At 37.6% G+C, this 25,667-nt stretch overlaps 1 protein-coding gene across 1 annotated transcript in view; it reads left to right on the top strand.

The window, feature by feature from the left end:
• KHDRBS2 (KH RNA binding domain containing, signal transduction associated 2) overlaps window positions 1-25,667 on the top strand; it is a 567,314-nt gene that overhangs the window by 370,675 nt on the left and 170,972 nt on the right. The window contains exon 6 of the mRNA XM_045867060.3: window positions 4,749-4,947. Within this exon, the coding sequence (XP_045723016.1) occupies window positions 4,749-4,947 (199 nt within the window). The remainder of the gene's footprint in view (window positions 1-4,748; window positions 4,948-25,667) is intronic.

The following is a 25,667-nucleotide window of genomic DNA, read 5'->3' as shown; positions in this document are numbered from 1 at the left end:
TTATCCCTAAAGATGAAAATAAGAGCTCTGTAATGCTAATTAAGAACACTTTTTATTGCTAAAAATTAATGTGACATAACTTTTTTTATGGATATACTTTTTATGGAATCAGTCTTTTATAAAACCTTGTACATTTCTAACCTCATCATGATGGGTTGTGAAATGATATCATTGCAGGTAATCCTAAATTGATTAAATCATATGCCTTAAATAATGAAACTGTCACTTTTGTAATTTCCAAAATGCCAAATTTTATATGGTGTAACCTAATATATATTTAGTTTTATATGGTGTAACCTAATATATATTTAGAAAGTCTACAGAGGGGGGACAAGTTTTTTCTATTCTATATGCCTGAAATTAGGACCATTTAAAAAAAATAATGCATTAACTTGCTTTTGAGATTATAAAATCTTATTAATAGATTTTTTTTGTTATTGATGGTCCTTAATGTAACATTATATTTGAGTATTTGAGTGGATCATATAAGATTTCAATTTCAGTAAAGTTTCATTCTAAAATATTAATCTTTAATGGTTTAATAAAGAATAGTGCATTGTGGTCTAGATTTTTAAATATGTTAGAAAAAAATTTGTTTGAAAGTTTTGTTTTTTACTATCCCATATATCATACAAATCTGATACTACATATGTAAAAAGAAGATAAAATTGTTGAAATTTAAACCTCACTTCAATGCTATATTGATATCATTAATGTATTAACGTTAATGAAAGTAAATGGACCAGAATTCTGCTGTCTTCTATTTCAAACCACATGATGGAAAATATCTACAATTAAAAAAGAATAAGGAAACAGCTTCACAAAACAGAAAATCATATTGATTAGGAAGCTCTTGAAAACATGAGTTAATGGATGCTAATTTGTACATACTTATGAAATTATGACTTTATTAAGTCATTCAATTACACTTATATTAAAAAAGAATGGTGCCTGGGATATTTGAAAACTTCTATAATAATTTGTTGAAAATGTATTTAATTAAAGCAATTTTCATTTCAATAAATATATCTATAAAAACTAATCTTTCAGTAATTATGCATACCAGAGAACAAAGCATTACGTCTATATAATAATTTAGAGTACATAATTGAAGAATTAAGATATTTGACATCTCTGACACACATTATCATTATATATTGATTGAGAGCAAACTGCAGAGAATAAAACATTAGGGGCAGATTTTGGAGGCTTTTGTTTACTGCAATGAGAATTAATACATAGAACTAATGGAGTTTGTGAAAGAAGGGAGTAATCATACTTGTTTCTAAGAAAGACTACTCAGTCATCACTGTAAGTGAGAGAAAAGAATTAGAGTAATCAAAGAGAGACAGACAGAAACACACTGACATATAGCATGGAAGCCGGTAAGAAGACAAATCCATTATCCAAAACAGAAATGAACACTCTTTGGACTATAGAGATACTAGGTTAGAGATTAGAGTTTATAGGAATTAGTGCCCAATTAGATGTTGGAGAAGAAAGAATATTTGGCCCACAACAAGGATAACTCTCTGATGTCTAGCCTAGTTAGAGATTAATGACATTGTCAACTAAGATTAAGTGAAGAACCAAGATACACAAAGAATAATTATTACTATAATTAATTCAAGGTCTATGGATTGCTAGTGTGACCTTGAGCAAGTGACTTGTACTTTCTGTGACTTGGTACTCAACCTTTAAACTATCTCAGAATTAGCCACATAACAATGTTGTCAAGATTTTTAAATTAAGTGATACATATAAGGCAGTGGTTCCCAAATTGGTCTGCACTTCGGAATCACTGAGAGTTTCCTGCCGTTAGAGATTGTGATATAACTGGCCTGGGGTGTGGCCTGGAATTTAGAATTTTTCTAAGTCTTCAGGAAATTCTAATATGCAGACAAGTGAAGGAACCTCTGATATAAGGCATATAATCCAGGATATGGCATGTGTTAGGAATGAAACAGGTAATAGTCATCATTAGCGTTAGAGAATGCAAGAGTCCAAAGAAGGCATTTTCCAGCTAGTAATCAATCCACAGAGATAAATATAACAAGTGCAGTGGAATGGGGACTGTAAATGAATCAGTGGATTTGGAAACTGATAGGTCACTGGTAATCTCAGTCAGGAGTATTTTCAACAAAGTGGGGAGGCAATAACTAGATTACATTCAGTTCAGGAATGAGCAGTCGGTAGAGAATTAAGGATGGAAAACTTTCAAGAAGTCAGAAAAATGAAGAATACTGTAGTGTAGATTCAGCCAGGGCCAGTATCCTAAAATAGGTGATGTGAAATTTCAGTTGAATTGGAGAAGAGGGATGTGAGATTAAAATTCCAAGGAAAGGACACAACGTATAGGAGGTGATGAGTCAGATTCAGGAGATAGGTTTGCTAGGGCTGTGTTTGTGATGCAACTGGGGGAGGAATAGGGTGGGAAATCAGGTCTGATATGAGCATCATATAATTTTTAAAAAATTTTAAAGAGAGAAAGAGAGAGAGCTTGAGCAGGGAGAGGAGCAAAGGGAGAGGGAGAGAGAATCTCAAGAAGACTCCCCGTTGAGCACAGAGCCCCACATTGGGCTCAATCTTACCACCCTGAGGTCATGACCCGAGCCGAAATCAAGAGTCGACGCTCAAAGGACTGAGCCACCCAGGTGCCCTGAGCATCATATAATTTTAAAGCAGGAAGAATTGTTTACAGATTCAGAGATCTGATTTTATCCATTAGAAAAAAAAAGAAAAATCCACTTTAAGCCCAGGGAGTTATACTACTTACTCACCCGTGATTATTCAGTGGGATAGACAGCACTTGTGAATGTAATGTAAAGCAGGGTGACATATAATTTACTACCCACATCTGGGCACTTTTCAGAGTGTTAAAGTGCTAAACTGAACAGGAAGCTAGGACAACAGTTGTAAATCAGAACTATTCTAGGCAAAGCCAGACATATGCTCACGCTACTTAGGAGGAAACAGATTGATGCTTGGAGGCCCAGTGGAAGTAAAATTGGTCTTTACATCCTTTTTCGTAGATGTGTTTTATATTATCATGATAAGATAGTATAGTGTATTCTCAGCTATTGTTGTATTTGAAGCAGGCACTGGGCACTGGGTCTTTTGTATTTCACCTTCCCCAATCCAGGAGAGCATTCTCTGTACATTAGACATTAGTTCTCTGATAATTTCTCTATTCATCAGCTCTATAATCTATTTAAAACTTTTAAAAACTCTGCCAGCATTCTTACTGCTCGCTCACAAAAGCTCATTTTCTGCAAGCAAGAAAGAGCCAGCTGACTGCTATTCATAGCAGAAAGCATAACCTACATCCCCCATCTGTGGGCACAGCCAAACAGTGTGATTGTTGACATCCCAATGATCATCATTTTTCCCAAAGCTTTAGTGTTCCTGCTGAAAGCAGTGCTTTCTGGAGGCCAGCCTTTCAGACGTAATAAAAAGTGAAATAACCACGCTTTTGTCCAAAGACTTCAAACACTCAACCTTTCCAAAGGCCTTGGAAAGCCATAAAAGTTGGCTGCAACCATTTGATCTTAGGCTTTTAATACAGGTTACTTTTGTGTCAAACACCGTAGTACAGAGCATTCAGTCTTTTCTTTTATTGCAGAATCCTGACGTATTTCACTAACACCGTAGTTACCATAGGAAGACAAATTATATTAGTGACAATACCAGTTCAGGGGGTTGTATGCATGATGACAAATCAGTGACAATGATTTGTGATTTCAGTGACCTCAAGCTTCAGCTACTGGAAGAAGCAGAATGATATCACCGTGCTTAGAGTTCCACATTTTACTAAAGTATGAAAGTGCAGACAGATTTTTTTGTAAATACAACATTGCATCTCACTGCCAATAACCTCCAGCATGGAGGAGACATTGACATTCAGCAGTTCAGTTTCACGGATAGTCCATGAGCCATACAGGTTTGCCTTGCTATCCAACATGCCTATGAGACCTTTCATAAGCTGAAATGGCATAAAGCAAAGAAGCAATTACCATTAATTTACATGGAAATTTTTTTTGAGTGTTCCCAGACCCCGGAAAAATAACCTCTCAGGCTCTTCTGGTACCTTAGGATACATCGCTAATGGATGCACAAAATAAATGGAGATAAAGCACAGATGTTCACACAGTTCAAAGCTCTGGCGGCTTGACGTTGAAATGCTGAGTGTAGTTTCTGGGGAAGGAGCTTGGTGGGGCCACTCTAGCTGCTCGGGGTGCACACTGCCCCTACAATGGCCTGCTACAAAACAAATGCTGAACACTGGTTTTGCTTTTCACAGTTTTCAGAAAAGCAGGAATCTTCTTCTGATTTCTTTCAGTTAGCCAAAACAGGTGCTAATGTAGGTCTTTTGTAAAAGCAAAGTTGGCATAAGGTGAACTTTTAAAAAGCAGGAAATACTTATATGTTAGCTGAAGCTCTGATCTGAGTCTCCTTGGCAAATCTGGAATAAAATGAGTGCATTGGTTTGTGTTTGGTTGTTTTTTTATTCATTTTATATTCAAGCATTTTACATGAGTTTCATTATAAGATTTACAAAATTTATTCTACTGTAGAGGTCAAAATACTTTATAGCCTAAAGAAACTCAATTACACACACACACACACGTGCTTATGCATACAGATAAATTTGGTTTTCTTCCCATCATATGGCTGTAAGATGAAAACTCTGTTTTAGTCTCTTTCTCTCCTCACTGGTTTCTCATCTGTACATGACCTGTTTCTCCTAGGGGCCGTGGGGGCGCCATTCCTCCTCCCCCACCACCTGGACGAGGTGTACTCACCCCTCGAGGGACTACTGTGACTCGTGGAGCTCTTCCAGTGCCCCCTGTAGCAAGAGGTGTCCCTACCCCACGAGCCCGGGGGGCACCGACAGTGCCGGGATACAGGGCACCCCCTCCTCCAGCCCACGAAGCTTATGAAGAATATGTAAGTACCCTTGAGAAATCAGTGGTTAGGAAGAGTTCAACTGATTGGGTAACAGGCTAACCCTCAGAGACATTCAATACCATGAATGTAGCAGATGATGTTTGTTGCAGAACACAAAGGTCATTTGCAACAGAATTTAAGCAATGCATTTAAACGAGAGCATTTTGAGAAAAGCTTTTATTTTTCAGGTGCCATGGTTGTTGGTACCAGTTAAACAGTTTGCATTTTAAGAATCAAACTATCCTGAGGTTTTCTTATTCTTTAGGAGATCAATCTCAGAATGGAAATAATTATGAATATAATGTAAATTGTCATATACTCAGAAGTTTCTTCTGGGACATGTTAAAGATTAGCATAAAAATCACTCAGAAATATTTGACAGATACAATGTGATTGTATTATAAACTTTGGTAATAATGTAAGACCATGAGACTGGTCTTTCATTTAAATATCCTTGCTCTCTCTTTCACCATATGAAACATACGGGATTGGCAGATATGAAGAATTCAAAAAATATAGAATGAGCAGAAGAAATGCAGTGTCTATAAGCATTCCACTCCCTTCCCAACCACCATGTCACTTGATACGTCTTTTAACCTTCCATCCAGGTTGTTGTCACATTGTATTCTAGTCCTGGTGACTGGAATATTGTGAAAATTATAAAGACAGTTTCCTATTCACTTGTGTAACCACAGTAAGTCTACTGTTAAGTGTTAAAGTTAACTGATGCAAGCCAGTCATCATCCTATGAAATAGATTCATTTTACCTTTAAACTTTCCAGCATGCTCATCCCTGGCCTAGGTGTTTATTTCATTCAACCACCCACAGACATGCTGTCTTCTTAAATGTCCTCTGTGAATGGTTATGTATTAAACATAAACTCTTAAAAAATAAAAAAAAATAAACATAAGCTCTTCAAGGACAGTTACTATCACATGCCGGACACTCAAAACATACAAATGCTTAATGAACTGGTTAATAACCAAGTAAAACTTATTCTAAAATAAAGTGAACATTATTGATAGTTGTCACTAAGAATGTATTAGTGCTTAGAGTATGTTAGTATTTAGGAATAATGTTATTGCTTAATACAGAACGTTGACAAATATTTGCAAGAGTGAAGAAAAATTTTTAGAAATCCATTTCTACTGGAAAAGGGGAAATGTGTTCATCTAAAGTATCTTTTATACCAAAAAAGGTCTTTTATACAGTATTAGGTATCAATATTTAAAATCTTTAGACAATCTTAAAATTGCAAAATTAGAAACAGAAAATATATTCTATCTGGTAAACAAGAAAACACAGAGCCCAGTCTTGATTCTGCCATCTCTTTCCCGAGACACAGTATGTATGAAGTAAGAACTTGTTAAATGAATGAATTAAAAATCCACAACAGGGATGATGGGATTTTTTTTTTCTCCGAGAAACCTTCTGCTTCTGCCATCTTTATGTATCTTCCAAATAGAAATTTAAACAGTCAGATCTTTACTTCAAAAATTAAAAAAAGAGAGAAAACCTTTTCAGGTAATAGAGGTGAACATTGTTATTAACCAGAAAATTTACAGGGCATGTGAAATTTACAGGGCACTGTGAAAGAGAGTAAGATTGGCAAAACATTGTGGCTAAGAAAACACTGTAGCCTTTCATGTGCATTCCAATTTATAGTCAGATAAATCACTAGAGTGCAGACCCAATAAGAATAAGCTACAAAAGCATAAAGAGTCTATAGAAACATGAGTGAGAAAGGTTATATTCTGAATGGGAATCTAAGAGGAGGGTAGTTCTTAGAGTAAGTAAAGGAAAATATGTAAAGCCATATAATCTGAATTTTTTACTTAGATTTTAAAGTATCCAGTCCCTTTTATTCATTCACTCAATCATTTACTGAGCCTCGCTCTTATTTTAGGCACTGTTCTGAAGGTCCTGGAGATGTAGCTGTGAACAAAACAGACCAAATATCTGCTTCCATGAAGTTTGCATTTTAGTGGGAGGAGACAGAAAGCAAACACATATCAATAAATGAATGAAGTAATGCCAGGTAGACATAAATGCTCTGGAGAGAGGTGGTGGGAGGGCGCTACCATAACATGGGCTGTCAGGGAAGGTCTTTCTGCAGAGAAGACTTGAACAAATGCCTCATGAAGCAAAGGTCCAGGCTCAGGGGGTGCCTCCATAAAAGGCATCCCTGGTAAAGGAAACCAGCACAAATGCCCTGAGATGGAGCCTGCTTGGAATATTTGGGGAACAGCAAGGAAGACATTAAGACTATAACGATGTGTGAGGCAGAGGTAGTAGATAAGGTCAAGGGATGGACAGGCCAATTCATGTTGCTGTTGGAGTTTTGGGCAGGAGAGTGACATGATCAGATTTATGTTTCAAGAGGTTCATTCTGCTGTAGAAACAGAGACAGGTGAATGACTTTTTGCAGTCACTCCCCACGGACAGAATAATGGCTTGGAGGGGGTGAGAAGAGATCAGAGTCTGAGAGCACTGGGAAAATGATCTGTTAGGATTTGATGATGGGATAGATGTAAAACTTGTGAAAAAAAATGAAAAGGAAATTTTTGTGAAGTTTCTGTGAAGTGCAGGTTAAACTGAAATTTGAACTGAACAAGTGGGTTAAATTGAGGGGTCATTCATTGAAATGAGGAGCGCCAGGGAAGGAAGTGGAAAGTCTGGCTTGTGGGAAAGTGAGTTGTGTTGCTGGGGGGATGGGAACCTGACTTGCAAAACACACAGCAGCATCCCGAGGTTTGCATTCTCACCACATCACTTGCTGTGTCGTTTATAAACACTTGGAGGCTTGGATTTCCCTTCTGCTTGTGTTTTCCTTTCTATTGGAAAGGGGAAATGGGTTCCTCTAACGTATCTTTGTCAGGTATCAGTATTTAAAATCTTTAGACAATCTTAAAACTGCAAAATGAGAAAGAGAAAATATATTCTCCCCTATAAACAACCCGCAGGAAACCCAGAACCTAGTCTTGATTCTGCCATCTTTTTCCTGAGACATGACATAAGTACCTATTGAATGAATGAGTTAAAAATCCACAACAGAGATGGGGGGGTTATATGAATATAGAGTCATGAAGTCCACTAATAGCAATGCCATCAGGCCTTAAGAAAGGTCTAGAACAAGGAAATAGAAAATTGTCAAGAATCCTCATATCTCATCTCTGTTCTCTGCATATGTTTTTTTTTCATTTAAATTCAATTAGCCAACATATAGTACATCATTAGTTTCAGATGTAGTGTTCAGTGATTCATCAGTTGCGTATAACACCCAGTGCTCATCACATCACGTGCATATATGTTTTTATTCAGTTTAGTCTACAGACTGGATTTGTTGGCTTCTCTGATCAATGTATGTCCACCCTAGGGCTGCCACATTTGTGACCAGTTCTTGTCACCTACAGATACTCACTGGTTTGTCTGTCTCTTAGTCCTAGTCTAGATCCCCAGGTGAGGGAATCCTATTCACCCAGGCTTGTCAAGTGTCCAACACTAGTCAGTCAGCTATGACTAGAGGACAGTTTCTGGAAATTAAGTCGGGGATCTACTACTTACCAGCCACCAGTGGCAAGGATAGGGTAAAGGTCAAGTTCACGCAATATAAGCATGGTTATTGGGACCCTAACCCCAAGGATGATGTGGGGAGACACTAGTTTCCAGAGAAGGAGAAAATATCATGAACTTAGCAGATATCTTGAAATACATCTCCGATAACATACTCTTGGTAATAGGAAAAAGTAGATAGCTATTCTTTAAAAACCCTTTATGCCATGTTTTATTAAAACCTGTCATATGTCATATTTTAATTTTTTTTCCTATAAACAATGAGTATGTACAGAGTTTAATACATGGCTGATAAGCTGCCGACAACAATCTTTGAGGTCTCAGTACCAAGCTCAGATTAACACTCAAGAGCTGCTATTCTCTGCTCTAACTTTAAACTATTGATTCCTCTGTAAGGGGTAAGAAAAACAAAAGTTTAAGTGTCTCAGTAACAAAATAATAGCACCGTGCTGAGTTGATGGTAAAAATCTCAAAGGAGTTCTTACCTTTCAGATAAAATTTCTTAGCAAAGGTTCCCTTTATTATAAATGACACTGTGAGCCAATTCTGTTTTCAGACTTTTCTTTCTTCCCTGCTGGGTCCCAGCATTAAATTTCTGACCACACAGAATGTATATAGGTAATCAAATCCACTCCGTGCAGTTTGCCTGACAAGCAACAGCTTACAGTAAATGAGATTGCTGTTCAAAACCATTAGTATTAACAGAGTCTAAAAAAGTGGGAATTTTGGTTTCATTGTTACACATCCTAATCCAGACTTTTAATATTTTAAAGTTTCTTTTCACTGACTTCCTACTAAGGGATACATTTAAATTTTACAGATCCATCTTCGTGATTGAAGTGGATTTGGGGAATTGAAGAGTAGAGTTCAAAAAATCTCCCACATAACAAAATATGAAGCTGATCAACTCTTTCAGTGGTTAATACGTTTAGGGAGAGTAAACCGAAACAAATTTTTGAATGCCTACCAGGTTCCAGTCACTGTATTAATTCACTTCATCTCGTGATATCACGACAACCAGTTATTGATGAGCTATTTTAGCAGATGAGGAAACTTAAGCTTGAAATTGAGACTTGCATGCAGTTTTCAGGCTCCAGACCTCTGCATCTTTGTGGTCATAAGATACCCTGCATAGTGCCTGCCTCACGGAGAACTCACCGTTTGTACTTCATGCCTCCCATCCAGGCCCCTAGTCAGTGTCTGAATCCCCGCAGCCATAGTTAGGACACCTCCCAGCCCCTCCAGGAACATCTCCAACTATAGAAAACTCAGTATCACCAGAAACTAGGTGCTGGAAATATAAAAGCCGTGGTTAAAGAGACCTGTACTCTCAAAAGCATGCCATCTAGTGGGAGAGACAAAGAGTTAGTCTAACAATTAACATGTAATATGTAATTGCTGTATAGGACTCTTACCTTACTCTGCCTTCTCCTAGAAGTAATTTTTGCTCTTATCTTCTCTCACAAGATTTAATTAAACATCCTAAAGGAAGAAAGTATTTCTTAAATTTATGTTATGTTTGCAGTCTAATAGGTAAAGTGCTTAGTGACAGCAACTGAACCTACTTATAATATTGTAGGAAAGATGTTAGAGCTGTGCACGCTTACACACATATACATGGTTTATATAAATATTAAATGAATTCAAGTACAACATAGCATATATTAAGTGTCAAATAGAGACTACACCTGCTTCCAGTAAAGAGAGTTATCACCATGGCATTGGATGTTTTAGAAAACTTCTAAGAGGGCAAGGAAGATAACAACAGCAGACCAAGATGAGCAAGTATAACTTTGACAAGTAGAGAGAAGAGGTAGGAAGCTCCATGCAGAAAGGAGTGATAAAGGGGAAGGCAAGAAGAGCGACCTTTCCAAGGAAATCTAAAGAATCTGGGAGAACAGTTTGGGGAAATAGAGTTCATTTAAGAGAGCCGTGAATGTAATAACAAGATTACAGATGACCTCAAAGGCTGAGGTTCTAACATAACTAACATGACTGTAATTAATGGCTACCTGAAGATTTTTGAGCAGAAGATAAAGATTTGGGGGAATTTTATAATTCTCAATTGTTCATAATTCTCAGTTTTATAATTATCAATTATGAGGGTGGGTTGGAGAACAGAGTCAAGAAAGGAGAGACGATTTAAGGAATCAACAGCAGCGAGGCTTAACTGAGATGTGCCTTGACTTAGGTAAGCATAGGAATGGGATTGAAAGCATCAAGGCCAAAGATAACACTGAAAATGGAAACAGTAGGATTTGTGACAAGTGGATGTGAAAGAAATGGGAGAAACCAGGCAAGGCTCACACCAAGGTATGCTTGTATGAGGGATGGGAGTGGGATAGGAGGGAGGGCTGGAATGGGGAGGGGCATGCAGTGAAGAATGGACTTTGAAGCTCAAGAAACTCCTTTCCACAGCTTATCCATGTGCTCACAGGGCCATGTCTCTGAGTTGCAGAAATAAGGTCTTTCACCTGCTATCAGTCAAGATCACTTCCCCATCTGTCACACTTGCCCTTGGGTCTGGTGATGTTAGCAGACAAGGCTATTTGTGAAATCGTGCTAAGTGGAGTGAAGTAGGACATTTTCATTTGTATGATTAGGTATTGCTAACATTCTGTTACAGAAATGATTCCAGGAATACTCTTCCCTCTCACCTGGTGTCACGACACAAGTCCTCATGGACGCAGGTCTGACTATTTAAACTGGGAATTCTGACACTAGTGCTGAAACTACATGGTTAATGGTGGAGAAACATGGTTCGAGTTGTATGGGGCCAGAAATGTTCCATCAAAACTCTTCCATATCATTCAGATCATGATGACAGATCAGAGGGAAACTTGATAGAGGCTTCCCCAAATTTGACAGTAATTCACATGGTCTAGAACGTAACCACTAATGAGTTGTGAAACTGAAGGAAACTTTCAAAACTGCGGATAATAACTAATGTTTTTTTCTGTCCACCATGCTCGGGGGAAAAACCTGAATTTCTTCTCCTCTCTACAGAAAATATTATAAAATCATTGTCCTATTAAAGGTGATCAAAAATTATGCTTTCAGCAAATAGGAAAAATCATCTAGGGGTATATTAGTCAACTAGTTAATAAAAATACTGTACTGTTTTCTGGATTTTGTGATGTTTGTATTTTCAGTTTTTAGAATTTTGCAATTAGTCGTAATTGCTTTTGCCATTCAAAATAAATATTCACTTTCATGTCTAATACATAGTCATAATTTTGTAACCCTTTTTAAAGATAGAATTCAAAATTATGTATCTTCAGGACCCACAAACTCTTGGAAGAAAACAATGGCACCATTTATTAGGAAAGTGGATGGTATATGTAGGGCTGGAGAGGTGGGGTACTGGTTGAAGAAAAAACCTGACTGTGTAACCTTAGCTTCTTTCCAGTACTGAAAGTCTGTTCTGCTGAGCTCAGCTGCGGCCATGTTGGTAGTGTTGATAAGGATGCTGTTCCTTGTGGAGATGCTCTCCTTTTAACAAAGGTTTTGTAGGAGAATTAAATGTGCAGATAAACACACAGAATTTCCAGAAGGGTCCATCAGACCATCGCTCCCTATAAAAACATACTGACAACATAAATATTTGCTTAAATAAACACTCTTTTGTAGCTTATATGTTGGTGTAGCATAAAGACCGAAAACAAAACCCTCAGGTACACAAAATAGTTTCCTGTTTCCAAAGACATAAGTCCAGTTAATTTTTAAATTACCTAAAATTTTTCCCAACAGTTAATATCCAGATATCAAAGTGGTATATGGGGACACAACAAAGCAAGAAGATATGTCAGTTCAGTGCTACATGAGAAATTTGGCCATGTATAATCAATCATGTTAACCTAATTAATAAAATGTATTTTGACAAATTTTTGAAAAGCTTTTCTTTCCATCAGTCTTAACTAAACCTATCAGCATTCAAGCCCATCCTATCATCTGATTACAACTCTGAGGCATCCTTCCAGTAACAATGAGAGAACTAGAAAATTCACTGGTAAATCAATAGTCCTTAAAATTTCCATAAATGAGTTCAGGCTGCCAACCTTCAATTTCATGTGTATGGAACATTTTTTGACAGGAGAGGGAAATGAGTATTAAATGATAATTGAAATCAATTCTTGTGCCATTTTTGTGGAAGGAAAAGATTATGAGCCTGATCTACAATGCATTTTGAGGGGAGCCACGTGTCATGGTTTTCTGTATAATAGCCAAGAGCCTTCATCCAACGAAGGGAGATTTTTATTAGAATTTCTAGATTAGATATTTGTATTCCATTTAACATTCTTGTTTGAGTTTCATGCTCTAGTATCCTCTTAGTAGAGACTAATTTACCAGAATGCAGTGTAGGATTTTGGTTACTGAAAGATAACTAATATTTAAACTAACCGAAACATGTGAGGGTAATGAAATATTTTTTTGAAATGATAGGGTAGACATAATACTGCTGTGGTTTAAATCCCCATAGAAAAGTAGTGGCATTTAAGGACTTTTAAAATATTAAATTATTTCCCAATAATGTAAGACGACGTCCTCTAAAACTGTGTGCATTTTCCTTCTGAAGTTGAAGCTTGAACAAACCACCCTTCTTCTAGCATTATGTTTTAGATTTTAAGTCATTTTAGAACAGATGCAGCTTGTCCTATTGGCCATCACACTTAGGATTGTATCCAAACCTGTACCTTATAATTACCATGATGACTAATGGCTTTTGTAACACTTACGAGGATGAAAATAAGTTTCCTCCATACGCCTTTTTGAGATGATTGTTAGCTGATGGAAAATATTACAAAGTGTTTTAAAGTCTCCTCTCGGCTCTGCTGCTACGGTCTTTTTGCAGTGTCTGCTATAGACTTAGGGAGGAGAGCAGTGCAAAAATGCCCCAAAACTGCCACTTCAGCCTTCATGAGTTCTACCATTCTTTTGTTTTTCATATTATTACTATATTATAGATCATCTTATTTTCTATCCTTGCTCATACACGTGGCCTAAGGATTCATAATAAAAGTGAATTGAGCCTTAATTTCTTTCTCTAAATATGTTAAGAGGCTGTGTTGGGTACAAATTAATCGTTTTTATATCTTTTTTTTTCTTCTGAGTTGACTATGATTTTGATGATTATGTCCCCACCGAAAAAAATTAAGACCTTATACAGGGTGACAAATCAGATCTAAGAATCCTAAAATCATTTTTCTTTTGCTGGCCAAAAAACAATGTCCTATGTGTTTTGCCAACACCACCCTAAATGTTTTCTGGCAAATAAAACTTAGTTAAATACAACTTGCCTAGCTAGTTAGATTGCCAGGGACTTTTGCAGAAAAGCCAGATAGGAATGTTGCATAGGATTGAGTTCCCGTCCATATTTTGGCCATTTTGGCCCTCTTTCACTATGGATCCCCACCCTGTAACTTGAAATAGTAGCTGCTAAATCTTCCCAGCGATCACGGATCTTTGTGATTATTTTCTGTAATATCTTATGAATTAAAGGCTTCTACTGGGGAAGCTACAAATGTTCTTTGCAATAAGTTTTAATAATCTCAACATGTGAATTAAGACAACTTCTCTTCATTATTGGAGATGGGAAACTGTACTTTCCCTTTATAGGAAACCATGTTGTGGATGAATTCTGCCTTATATTTCTTAGAAACAAAGTAGAGAATATGCCACTAATGGGCTTTTTATTTTTTTCCTATCCCTTGATGTATTTACATTCAAGCTTAGAACGTCTGACCTATAGGGGCTCCTGGGTGGCTCAGTTGGTTAAGCGACTGCCTTCGGCTCAGGTCATGATCCTGGAGTCCTGGGATCGAGTCCCGCATCAGGTTCCCTGCTCAGCGGGGAGTCTGCTTCTCCCTCTGACCCTCCTCCCTCTCCTGCTCTCTGTCTCTCATTCTCTCTCTCTCAAATAAATAAATAAAATCTTAAAAAAAAAAAAGAACGTCTGCCCTATAAACACCCATTTAAAGAGATCTGTTCCCTATTTTCCACTGCCATGGATACTAACAGAGCTGGAGAGCATTGGGTGCAGCTGGTGTGAGGGCTAGAGAGAAGGTTCAGGATGCAGAGGATGAGCAATTTGTTCTCTCAGGTGATCTTTTCTTTCTTCTTCTCAACCTCCACAAATAAGTTTAAAAGCTTCCCGGGTTTTTTTTCTGTTCCTGGTGTAAGAAAAAAATTTAAATTAACAAGCTCATTTGATAGGAGTCATGAGGATGTGTGTCATAAGGAAGGAAAGAGATTTTGCTTTTACTATTCTTGCTGTTCTTCCCCTCCTAGCAGTACTAGATGTAACTACTTGAAGAGAAAAGCCAATGTCCTTTGCTGTAATTTCAGCCCATGTTGTAATTTCTGTTACATGGCAATATTTTTTATTAAGTAATATAGCTGAAATTTATGCTTTGCAGAATAATAAATACCTAGCCAGAATAGTTACTGGTACCCACCACTGATATGTTCATCTGGTCAGCACAAGTACAGAGCACCAGCTGGTGTCCATTCTGCTTGGTCAGACCTCAGATCTGTTTGGTTGGGGCCTGAGTCATTCTGGCTGTTAAATGTTGTACCACTTTCCACACTGGTGAAATTCTAGTAGAAATATAACAGACTTTCGCAAATAGGCAAATTAAGTCAACTAAGCTTAGAGATCAGGAGGATTCCTTAGCCAAACCATCGGGACATTTGTCCAAGCCAGATGGTTGCACCGCACCAAAACCTCTTCTGATCACAGTCACAGCTGATGACACTTGTGACTTCAGAATTCCCAGTGCTTTGCCTGTCATCATGCTGAAATTCATCACAGTCTTTTTCCTGGACAATGTGTCCCACATCGGTAGAGAGAGTGGTACATGATCTAATGTACCTCACCTACCTCACTCCATCATTTATGTAGACGCCTGAATGCCAAAGACCATCATACACTTCTGGATGTTACGAAGAATCTTATCTAGTCCACTACTTTATTTTACGTTGAAGAAATTAAGGTTGAGAGAATGAATGACTGAACTAAAGTCACACACCTGATAATGCCAGTCATAAGGTTTCCTGACTTTTCTTGCAATGCTTTTTCTAATAGATGTTACCAAAAGAGCGGGAAAATCACAAATGCACTTTCTCATGTATCTTCCAATTACCTAGACTTATCACCCAGCACCCATGTTGAGGTTCAAATTTTTCTAAAACTTACAAGGAGTAGACCAAGAAGATGACGTATGAAAATGTTTGAGCACCCACCCTAAGCTAATCTACCAGTGAGGTTTATGAGGTCAAAATTTCTCCTGTTATTGTGTCTTCCCTCATCAGAAACCTGAAAACCTTCTAGAAGTCTCACATATACACATGTACACATACATGCGTGTGGGCGAGCACACACAGGTACATATCCTCTGTATTTTATTTATTTATTTTTTATTTTTTTAGTCACGGCACTCCCAAAGAAACCAAGAGCAAAATATAAACAAAAGGGGGGACTCTAGTTTTCCTTTATTTATCGAAGTAACTCCTTCTTGGAAACAGGATTTATAGAAATCATGTAAAAGTATCCATTTCTCATGATCTCTCTTACTTTCTTCCAAAACTCTACCCAGCGGTACAGAGTTAACAGTTGTGGAGACAGGAGTATAGTTTACTGTCACATAGAAAACATACCCAGGAGGTAGGAAAAGATTTTAGGAGATATCTCTGTGGATTTAGTAGGTAAAAAAGTACTTAATCATTAAGCCAAAACTGACTCCTGTGTTTGAAACCAGATTTTTACCAAACATGTCCATTCTGTTGTAGCTGCCACAAGCAAGTTAAAGCATTTTAAGCAGTAAGCTACAGAATGGAATTACACACATAAAGCATTAAATATAATGAAACAAAATATATATTTCATTTCATACCTAGGTCATATTTAAGGTTTTCTTTTACATAAGAAAATATAGTGTTAAAATTTGGATAACAGCATATGATAGTTTGTATATTTGTAACTTAGGCAGCAAATAATCAGCCCAAATAAATCTACCAAATCCTCTTCACCCCAGAAAACAATCTCTGGTAAAATTTCTTCCCAAACTAACAGGTTTCACCCAGCTGTGTTCTTTTTTTTTTTTCTATTCTAAGCTCCTTACAGAGCTTATGACACCATATTTTCTCCCTCACACCACATTTTCAGCTTTCATTTCTAAAGCTGTCTTAAACCTTGACTCTCCCTATTGACCTATTTGTTAGAGAGTCTCCAGTTTTTTTTCCATTCAAACAGTACCTCTCTTCCTACACCCATGCATCTAAACCATTCAGCATGTTAGGATTCCTCCCGATTTGTCTACTTCTGTTTAGTCGAACCCCCAAAACATCAGAGTCATTTTTCAATTTTTTCTTTGCTTTTGCTTCAAATGCTAAACTCCGATGAGTTTTCCTAAAATGCTAACATCATCATGTCACTCCTTCGTTAAGAAACATCAAACTCTTCGTATTGCCTAAAATATAAAACTCCAACTTCTTAATTTTATATACATAATATTATGAGAATATAAAGTAACTTCACGAGCTTGCTGTGTTTCATTTCCAAATGAGATTTTGACCAAGAAGAAAAACAAAAAGAAATCACAAAGCATGAGAGAAAAATCCTAAATTTATGTAGCCAATTCAGTTAGTAGCAACTTTAATATATATCAAATATGTTCTTAATATATTAAAATATGCTGTACTGTTTATTCTTAACTGTATAATTCTTGATATATTAAATTCGTATATATTCTTAAAATATTAAAATATAATGTGCTATTTGATTCAATTCAACTTAATACTTATTGAATGCCCATTCTATAAGATGCTAATTTCCACAAGAAGAGGGATGAGGGATAGGGCTTTTACATGCATAATCTCACAACGATGATGAAAAGTAAGAGGCATAATCCTTGTTTTTCCATTAAGGAGATTTGCGGTCAAAGAATTAGATAAATCTGACAGTCACCTGTCTGTTAGCAGAGCCAGACAGGTCTGTCTTCAAAGCTAACACCATGTTGGCTATATAGATGTAAAGGCAAAGCTCCTGGCTTTAAAAGGGTGACAGTAACACACTTGGACCAAAATCAAAGCTTACTGGTGCAGGGCAGAATGTAATTTGTGAGAGAGGACTCAAGACTTCGTTGTTAGATACGTACTGGTATTTTCCTGACCTACCTCACAAGCTGGGTATAAAGTAGTTATGACACCTGCTGGAAATCCCATTAAACTAAACATATCTGTAATATTTTTTTTATTTGCTTTGCTTCCACTCAGGTCGAAAGAACTAGTCAGTTCTAATGCTGTTTGCCATAGTACAAATACAGACATTTAGGGGAAAAGCAACCAATAATCTTCCACTTTATAGTAGTCAGGATAGAAAAGACTGGAGCAGTTACATGCATACTAAAGTTCTTTGGAAATCTAGAATATTAAAAATAGCCAGAAAACCTAACAAGGATAATAATAATTATTATTATAATGATAATGGGAACAATTAATATAATTAAGAACTCACTGTGAGCCAGACACTATGCAAAGCTACTTACCTTCAAAGGGCATTTAATATTTACCACATTATTATGTTAGTATTTTTCCCATTTTACAATCAAAGGAACTGAGGTTTGAAGAAGTTAAGTAGTATGCCCAAAGTTAGCTAGCCAGTAGGCGGCAGGGCTGGTATATAGAAGTAAGATTCCAAGGGAAGTGCCCATATTCTCCAAGCTCTAACAGAACACATAGCCTAAGTGCTACACACACACGTAGACTCAAGTTACCTTCCCGGCAGTTCTGTGAGCTAAGTACTAATTAGTTTCTTAGACAGGAAAGATTACGTGTAGGGAGGGGTGCAGTAGCTGAGCCAACAGGATCCAGGTTGAGGAGCGGCAGAGCTGGGATTTCACACCAAACAGCCTGCCTCCAGCGCACCCTGCTCTGCTGTCTGTGGGGACGCTTAGCAAAAATACCATTTGGACAGTTAGTTGCAAATGATACCAATAGAAAAGAAAGGAATGGGATATTTCAAGCAACCATCTAGTAAATCTACCTGGTCTACAGTGAAGAAATAAAAACAAGGACTTTGCAGGGGTGTGGGGAGACTTGAAAGACGAGTTGGGGCCAAGTAACAGAATGAGTTGTGGAAAAAATTACTGGAGAATTTAATTGTAAGTTGTTAGGACTGGCTGAATGTTACCGAGACATCTCAGGATTAATGTAGCTGTGCATATCAGCAGGGACCGTGGCAAGTAGCTACCAAAGACAAGAATCACCACTGAGAGCCTATGTAATAATCTCAGTAGAAGTGCACTAGAGAAGAGGGAACAATGGGAGACATTATGGAAGATAGAGTAAATTAATTAGACCAAACTAATTCCAGAATTCTGGTCATTGTTCAAAGGACTTCGGGTAATCGAAACATAGAATATTATTCAACATTATTTATTTTTGGCTTAAAAGACATTTATTCCAGAAAATCCTTGTCCTTTTAAAAAAAATTATATGTGGCAATTAGTTTCTTTTTTTCCAGCTTTATTGAGTTATTTCATATAACACATATATTTGTGACATATAACACACATAAGCCTAAAGTGTACAATGTGATGATTAGATATATGTATATGTTACAGAATTGTTACAATAATGTTAGTTAACACTTCCATCCTTCCACATGATTACTTCTGTTTTGTGTGTGTGGTGGTAATATTTAAGACCTACTCTCTTAACTTTCAAGTATATAATTAGTATTATCAATTATAGTCAACATGCTGTACATCGGATCCCCAGAACTTATTTATCTTTGTCCCCTCTGACCAGCATCTTCCCATTCCCCACTACCCTCTCAATATTATTTTTTTAATCACACCTCTTTTCCTTTTTCCAGTTTATCTATATCATGATAAAAGCTTCAGTTAGGAAACATCTTAGACAATTGTTTATGAAAGCCACAATCTTTAAATGAGATTTTAAAAAAACTTAGAAGAGAAAAATGATATTTATTTTTTTTACTATAAGTAAGATAATATAATGTAGTCATATCATGACTATGGATTTTTTTCAGCCAAATGCTTTGAACCACGTTCTAAAGAGATGTTTTAAACATAATATCATAACACAGTGGTTTTTACACTATTTTTTTTAGAAGCGTCCATCTGCCAAAGGCAATTTTAGCCCTTGCCCCAGTTACATAATAGTGAGGAACAACTGTTTTATTTTCTTTTGCCTGGTAGTTTTATATTTATTATCTCAGAAGTTGGTTCTCTGTCTGCAGGATCTCTGCAGCCCCTCAGGGGAACAGTGTAGGGCTGGGTGAGCTGGAAGCCCCTAAAGGAGCTAACTGGGCTGAGTCCAAGAAGGAAGCACAAAGCCCAAACACATTGCAGGTGAGGCAGAGGGAAGACAAACTAGAGCTTTCCAATTACTGGAAAGATTCTCTTCCTCTTCCATATAGCCTCCACTGAATTTTCTATTTGCACTCCTAGGAGAGTATTAAGAAGGTGTTCTATAGGAATTGTGGAACTGTCATTATCTCAATATATTTTCTGGTCATTTCCAACTCTCTGGTTTTCTACCTTTTGTCCTGTTTCTTCGGGCCTTCAGACAGACCAGAGTCAAGATACCTAGAGAGTACACGTCACTGCTGGTCCAGCGCAGGGGTCAGCAACCTTCTCCTGCAGAGGGCCTAAAAGCAAACATTGTCGGCTTTGTGGGAAACACAGTCTGTGTCACAACTACCCAACTTGTCCACCGTAGCACAAAAGCACCCTACACAATATGCAAAAATGAGTGGGAGCCACAGTGTTTCAGTGAACCTACCACCTTTGGGTCCATGGGCCATAATTTGCCAACCCCTAGGCTAACGTGTAGCATCCACTGTATTTTGTATTTATCTTGTGATGGATATCAGAATTAAATTTATAAGAAACGTAGTTCTGCAGTGACCGCAAAAAGAAGACCCTGGAATGTGAGCGTCTGTGAATTACCTGAGGCCTCGCCTTTTCTCATAGGAGCTGCATGTTAAAAGAGGAGGGATAAAACATCCCCTAAAACCGTATCAGATTCACGCCATCAGTCACCGTCAGAGATGGCCATTTGCATAGAACTATTCCATTCCAAACCCCTCCCGCCCTCTTCATTTAAAGATACATATGTGATGCAGCACGCTGCCAAACTGCTTACTAAAACAGCCGAATACCATTAAACACAAAAAAAATCTCATTTTCAGCTGCGCTTCCGAAGGCTGGGTGACGGAAGCACTGTGCAGGTACATGTCTTGCTAAATGATAAATGAGCTTGGCTCCTCATAATTTTTCGAAGACTGTAGGTACAGTAATACCAATATTGTATAAAGCTACCTACTTCTGATGATAAATTCTCCTGTGTCACCTCACTGGCCGTGCCATGTCCCTGCCATTTGTAATAATCTAGTATTGTAAGCCGCTGTCAGATAAATATTCACACAACTACACCACTTGTTTTCTCCTGAAAGAACCTGTTAGCCATCGTGCTTCGGACAGACTCAAATTTAATGCATCCTTTAAAAAATGTATTTGGCAGTAAAAATGCTGTGAAAATTGATCTTGTTATAAAATTTAGCACCTCAGATTTGACATTAAGGCCACTTAGAGACTTCAGCGATCAGTAAGGCAGAGAGGGAACAACTGAATTTCAAGGTAATGGTTCGGAGGCCATAAAGTGAGAAATTGGAACAGGTTACAAAACCCAATTTTTCAAGTTGGTCATTTATTTGTCAACTACTCTAGCTCTAGGATACTCCACATATACAAACAAATAAATAAATAATGCTCGCTCGCTGGCATTTTTTTTAAATCCCAGAGGAGCAAACCTGAGTCTTTTAAGATTGCCCCAACATCAGAGAGAATCAGCAGGAAAAATCAAAACTGTGCAGCCAGTGACAAAAAAAAAAAAAAAAAAAAGAATGTAATAATCTAAGAAAGAAGTACAAGGTGATAACAATTCATTTTAAATTTGGAGAGTCATAGCCAATATGTTAGTTTGACTTCAGAAATAAAGTAATATAAAATTAACCATTATGGGCATGGAGATTGAAGTAAAGTATCAAATTGACAAGAGAAGGTGAAAGGTCATATTTGCCCTTGATACCTGTTAGCAGCTTGATTTTAATCACATGTGTTACAGTCGTGACACAATTCAATGGAAGGATAGATTTAATTCTGCATGGCGATGTGGAAAGTTCTTTGTTCAAGGCTCCCTCCGGTCTGTGAAGGACAGGTAGTTACAGAGATGTAATTGCAACCCATTTCTCAAGAGTTATGCCTGCATCAGTCCTGACAAAGTCTGAATTGTACACTTTATGAAGAGTGCCACCTTCAGGCAAGAGCGGAGTCTGAGTAAAACAGATTGGAAGGACTTCATTTATTAGCACCTATCACATGCATATATTATAAAGTGTTCTTGTTTACACTGGAACTTGATTTTTATGGACAAGCTTGACTTCCTGCTTTATTTTCCCGCACAACCTGATTTTATAAACCCTACCTTCAGCCTGACTTATTTACTATCCCAGAACATTATATGCATTTTCTCACCTTCCTGGTTTACTCTGTATGTAATTCTTTCTACCTTTCAAACACACACACACACACATACACACACACGTGATGGGTGTACTCAACCTTTCAGGTCCCAACTCTGAATTCACACCACCATTCCTTTCACACCTTAAAAAGTGATGCTTTGTTCAGTCCACCTTTAACGTAATTACGTACTTGCTGTCTCTTCCACGAGATTGTATGCCCTCCTGAGGGCAGTCCTTTTCTTGTTTATTTCCTACATTATTTTGCAAACAGAAGTTGTCAATAAAAAGTCAGTTAAAGGAATGACTTTCATCAGTCTAGCCAGACAGCTGAAAAGAGATGTGGAACCCCTTCCAGGGGAAAGAAGCATGTAAGAAATCCCAGGAGGCTTTTAAATCTTGGCATGGGTTCTGACTAGACTCCCAGACTAACACAGGATGGGGGTATGATGGGGGAGGCTGTGCCATATTCATCTAGGCTAACCTCGACCCAGCTTCCTCGTTTGTTCAGATGTGCTCATTCAGATCTATTTGACTCTCATCACTGAGATCTTTCAGACAGATTTAGCTGGGGGGCTCATCTTGTCACCTGTGTTGAGCTGTATATTTGTGTAACACACAGCTTTCTCTACCAGGGTCAGCGTTGTGGTGGAGACATAAAAAAGACGCATCTAAGCAAATATCGACTAGTTACAGATTAGGTAAATAAAGTATTTGCTTAGTAGTAATTACTAGTTTTGGTGGAGAAGTGGGGAGGGGGGGAGTACACACATCCAGGTAGGAGGGGGCTCAGTGACATCAACTCTTGATCTAAATTAGAGATTACTTTTGTATTTGTTCTGCCAACTAGTTTGTTTCATCCTTATGAATTCTTATACAATATTGACAAATATTCTAAATGAGGCATTTTGTGAAAAAAAGGTGTCAGTGATAAGATTTCTTAGGAAAAAAATTACTTCTCAGTATTTATTTTTGAGGAAGATACTTATTATTAAAGTTATTTTTATGCATGTGTGTAATGAATGTTAGTTACTATTTCTTATGTGAAAATTGTCCTACAAATGAATCAATTCCTGTTATTTAACATAGAAACAATATTATATAATCAAAGGCAATTTTCAAAAATTAAAAATTCAATAATCCCATTATCCTAATAGTTTTGTTCATTATTCTTTATTGCCATGAAAAGTTGCATTCATATAAGAGTTTATATCATTATTGTCTACAGTTTAAATAATGTTTGTAAAATAAACATGCATGAAACACACAGATTAAAAACTAAAGTGTTACCAGTCTCAAGCCTCCCATGCATCTCTTTTCAATCATATGCCCCCAAAGGCTCTCAGATATAATATCCTGAGCTGAATAATAATCATCCCCTTGCTTTGTCACTTAAAAATGTAGCTCAGAAACACTTATATATGTATTGTTTAGTTTTCTTTCTTTTAAACTTTATCAAAAGGGACTCAGATTTTGCATAATCTTAATTTTTGCTATTTTTTTAATTCTTATGTTAATCCCCATACATTACGTCATTAGTTTTAGATGTAGTGTTCCATGATTCATTGTTTGTGCATAACACCCAGTGCTCCGTGCAGAATGTGCCCTCCTCAATACCGATCACCAGGCTAACCCATCCTCCCACCCCCCTCCCCTCTAGAACCCACAGTTTGTTTTTCAGAGTCCATTGTCTATCATGGTTTGTCTCCCCCTCCGATTTCACCCCCTTCATTCTTCCCCTCCTGCTACCTTCTTCTTCTTTTTTTTTTCTTAACATATATTGTATTATTCGTTTCAGAGGTACAGATCTGAGATTCAACAGTCTTGCACAATTCACAGCGCTTACCAGAGCACATACCCTCCCCAGTGTCTATCACCCAGTCACCCCATCCCTCCCACCCCACCCCCCACTCCAGCAACCCTCAGTTTGTTCCCTGTGATTAAGAATTCCTCATATCAGTGAGGTCATATGATACATGTCTTTCTCTGTTTGACTTATTTCACTCAACATAATACCCTCCAGTTCCATCCACATTGTTGCAAATGACAACATCTCATTCCTTTTGATGGCTGCATAATATTCCATTGTATATATATACTACATCTTCTTTATCCATTCATCTGTCGATGGACATCTTGGCTCTTTCCGCAGTTTGGCTATTGTGGACATTGCTGCTATAATCATCGGGGTTGCACGCGCCCTTTCGGATCCTTACTTTTGTATCTTTGGGGTAAATACCCAGTAGTGCAATTGCTGGATCATATGGTAGCTCTATTTTCAACTTTTTGAGGAACCTCCATACTGTTTTCCAGAGTGGCTGCACCAGCTTGCATATCCACCAACAATGTAGGAGGGTTCCGCTTTCTCCACATCCCCGCCAACATCTGTCGTTTCCTGACTTGTTAATTTTAGCCATTCTGACTGGTGTGAGGTGGTATCTCATTGAGGTTTTAATTTGGATTTCCCTGATGCCGAGCGATATTGAGCACTTTTTCATGTGTCTGTTGGCCATTTGGATGTCTTCTTTGGAAAAATGTCTGTTCATGTCTTCTGCCCATTTCTTGATTGGATTCTTTGTTCTTTGGGGGTTGAGTTTGATGAGTTCTTTATAGATTTTGGATATTAGCCCTTTATCTGATATGTCATTTGCAAATATCTTCTCCCATTCTGTCGGTTGTCTTTTGGTTTTGTTGACTGTTTCCTTTGCTTTGCAAAAGCTTTTTATCTTGATGAAGTCCCAATAGTTCATTTTTGCCCTTGCTTCCCTTGCCTTTGGTGATGTTTCTAGGAAGAAGTTGCTTCGGCTGAGGTCAAAGAGGTTGCTGCCTATGTTCTCCTTTAGGATTTTGATGGACTCCTGTCTCACATTGAGGTCTTTCAACCATTTGGAGACTATTTTTGTGTGTGGTGTAAGGAAATGGTCCAGTTTCATTCTTCTGCATGTGGCTATCCAATTTTCCCAACACCATTTGTTGAAGAGACTGTCTTTTTGCCATTGGACATTCTTTCCTGCTTTGTCAAAGATGAGTTGACCATAGAGTTGAGGGTCCATTTCTGGGCTCTCTATTCTGTTCCATTGATCTATGTGTCTGTTTTTGTGCCAGTACCATACTGTCTTGATGATGACAGCTTTGTAATAGAGCTGGAAGTCCGGAATTGTGATGCCGCCAGCTTTGCTTTTCTTTTTCAACATTCCTCTGGCTATTTGGGGTCTCTTCTGGTTCCATACAAATTTTAGGATTATTTGTTCCATTTCTTTGAAAAAAGTGGATGGTATTGGGCGCCTGGGTGGCTCAGTTGGTTAAGCGACTGCCTTCGGCTCAGGTCATGATCCTGGAGTCCCGGGATCGAGTCCCGCATCAGGCTCCTTGCTCAGCAGGGAGTCTGCTTCTCCCTCTGACCCTCCCCCCTCTCATGCTCTCTCTCTCTATCTCATTCTTTCTCTCAGATAAATAAATAAAATCTTAAAAAAAAAAGTGGATGGTATTTTGATAGGGATTGCATTGAATGTGTAGATTGCTCTAGGTAGCATTGACATCTTCACAATATTTGTTCTTCCAATCCATGAGCATGGAACGTTTTTCCATTTCTTTGTG

The sequence above is a fragment of the Mirounga angustirostris genome, unplaced genomic scaffold (genome assembly GCF_029215605.1).
Source record: "Mirounga angustirostris isolate CCGP_5_RB_7025 unplaced genomic scaffold, mMirAng1.0.hap1 SCAF_8, whole genome shotgun sequence".
Classification (NCBI taxonomy): Eukaryota; Metazoa; Chordata; class Mammalia; order Carnivora; family Phocidae; genus Mirounga; species Mirounga angustirostris.
The sequence above is the reverse complement of the archived record's forward strand: the minus strand, read 5'-3'. Positions and strand labels throughout refer to the sequence as shown.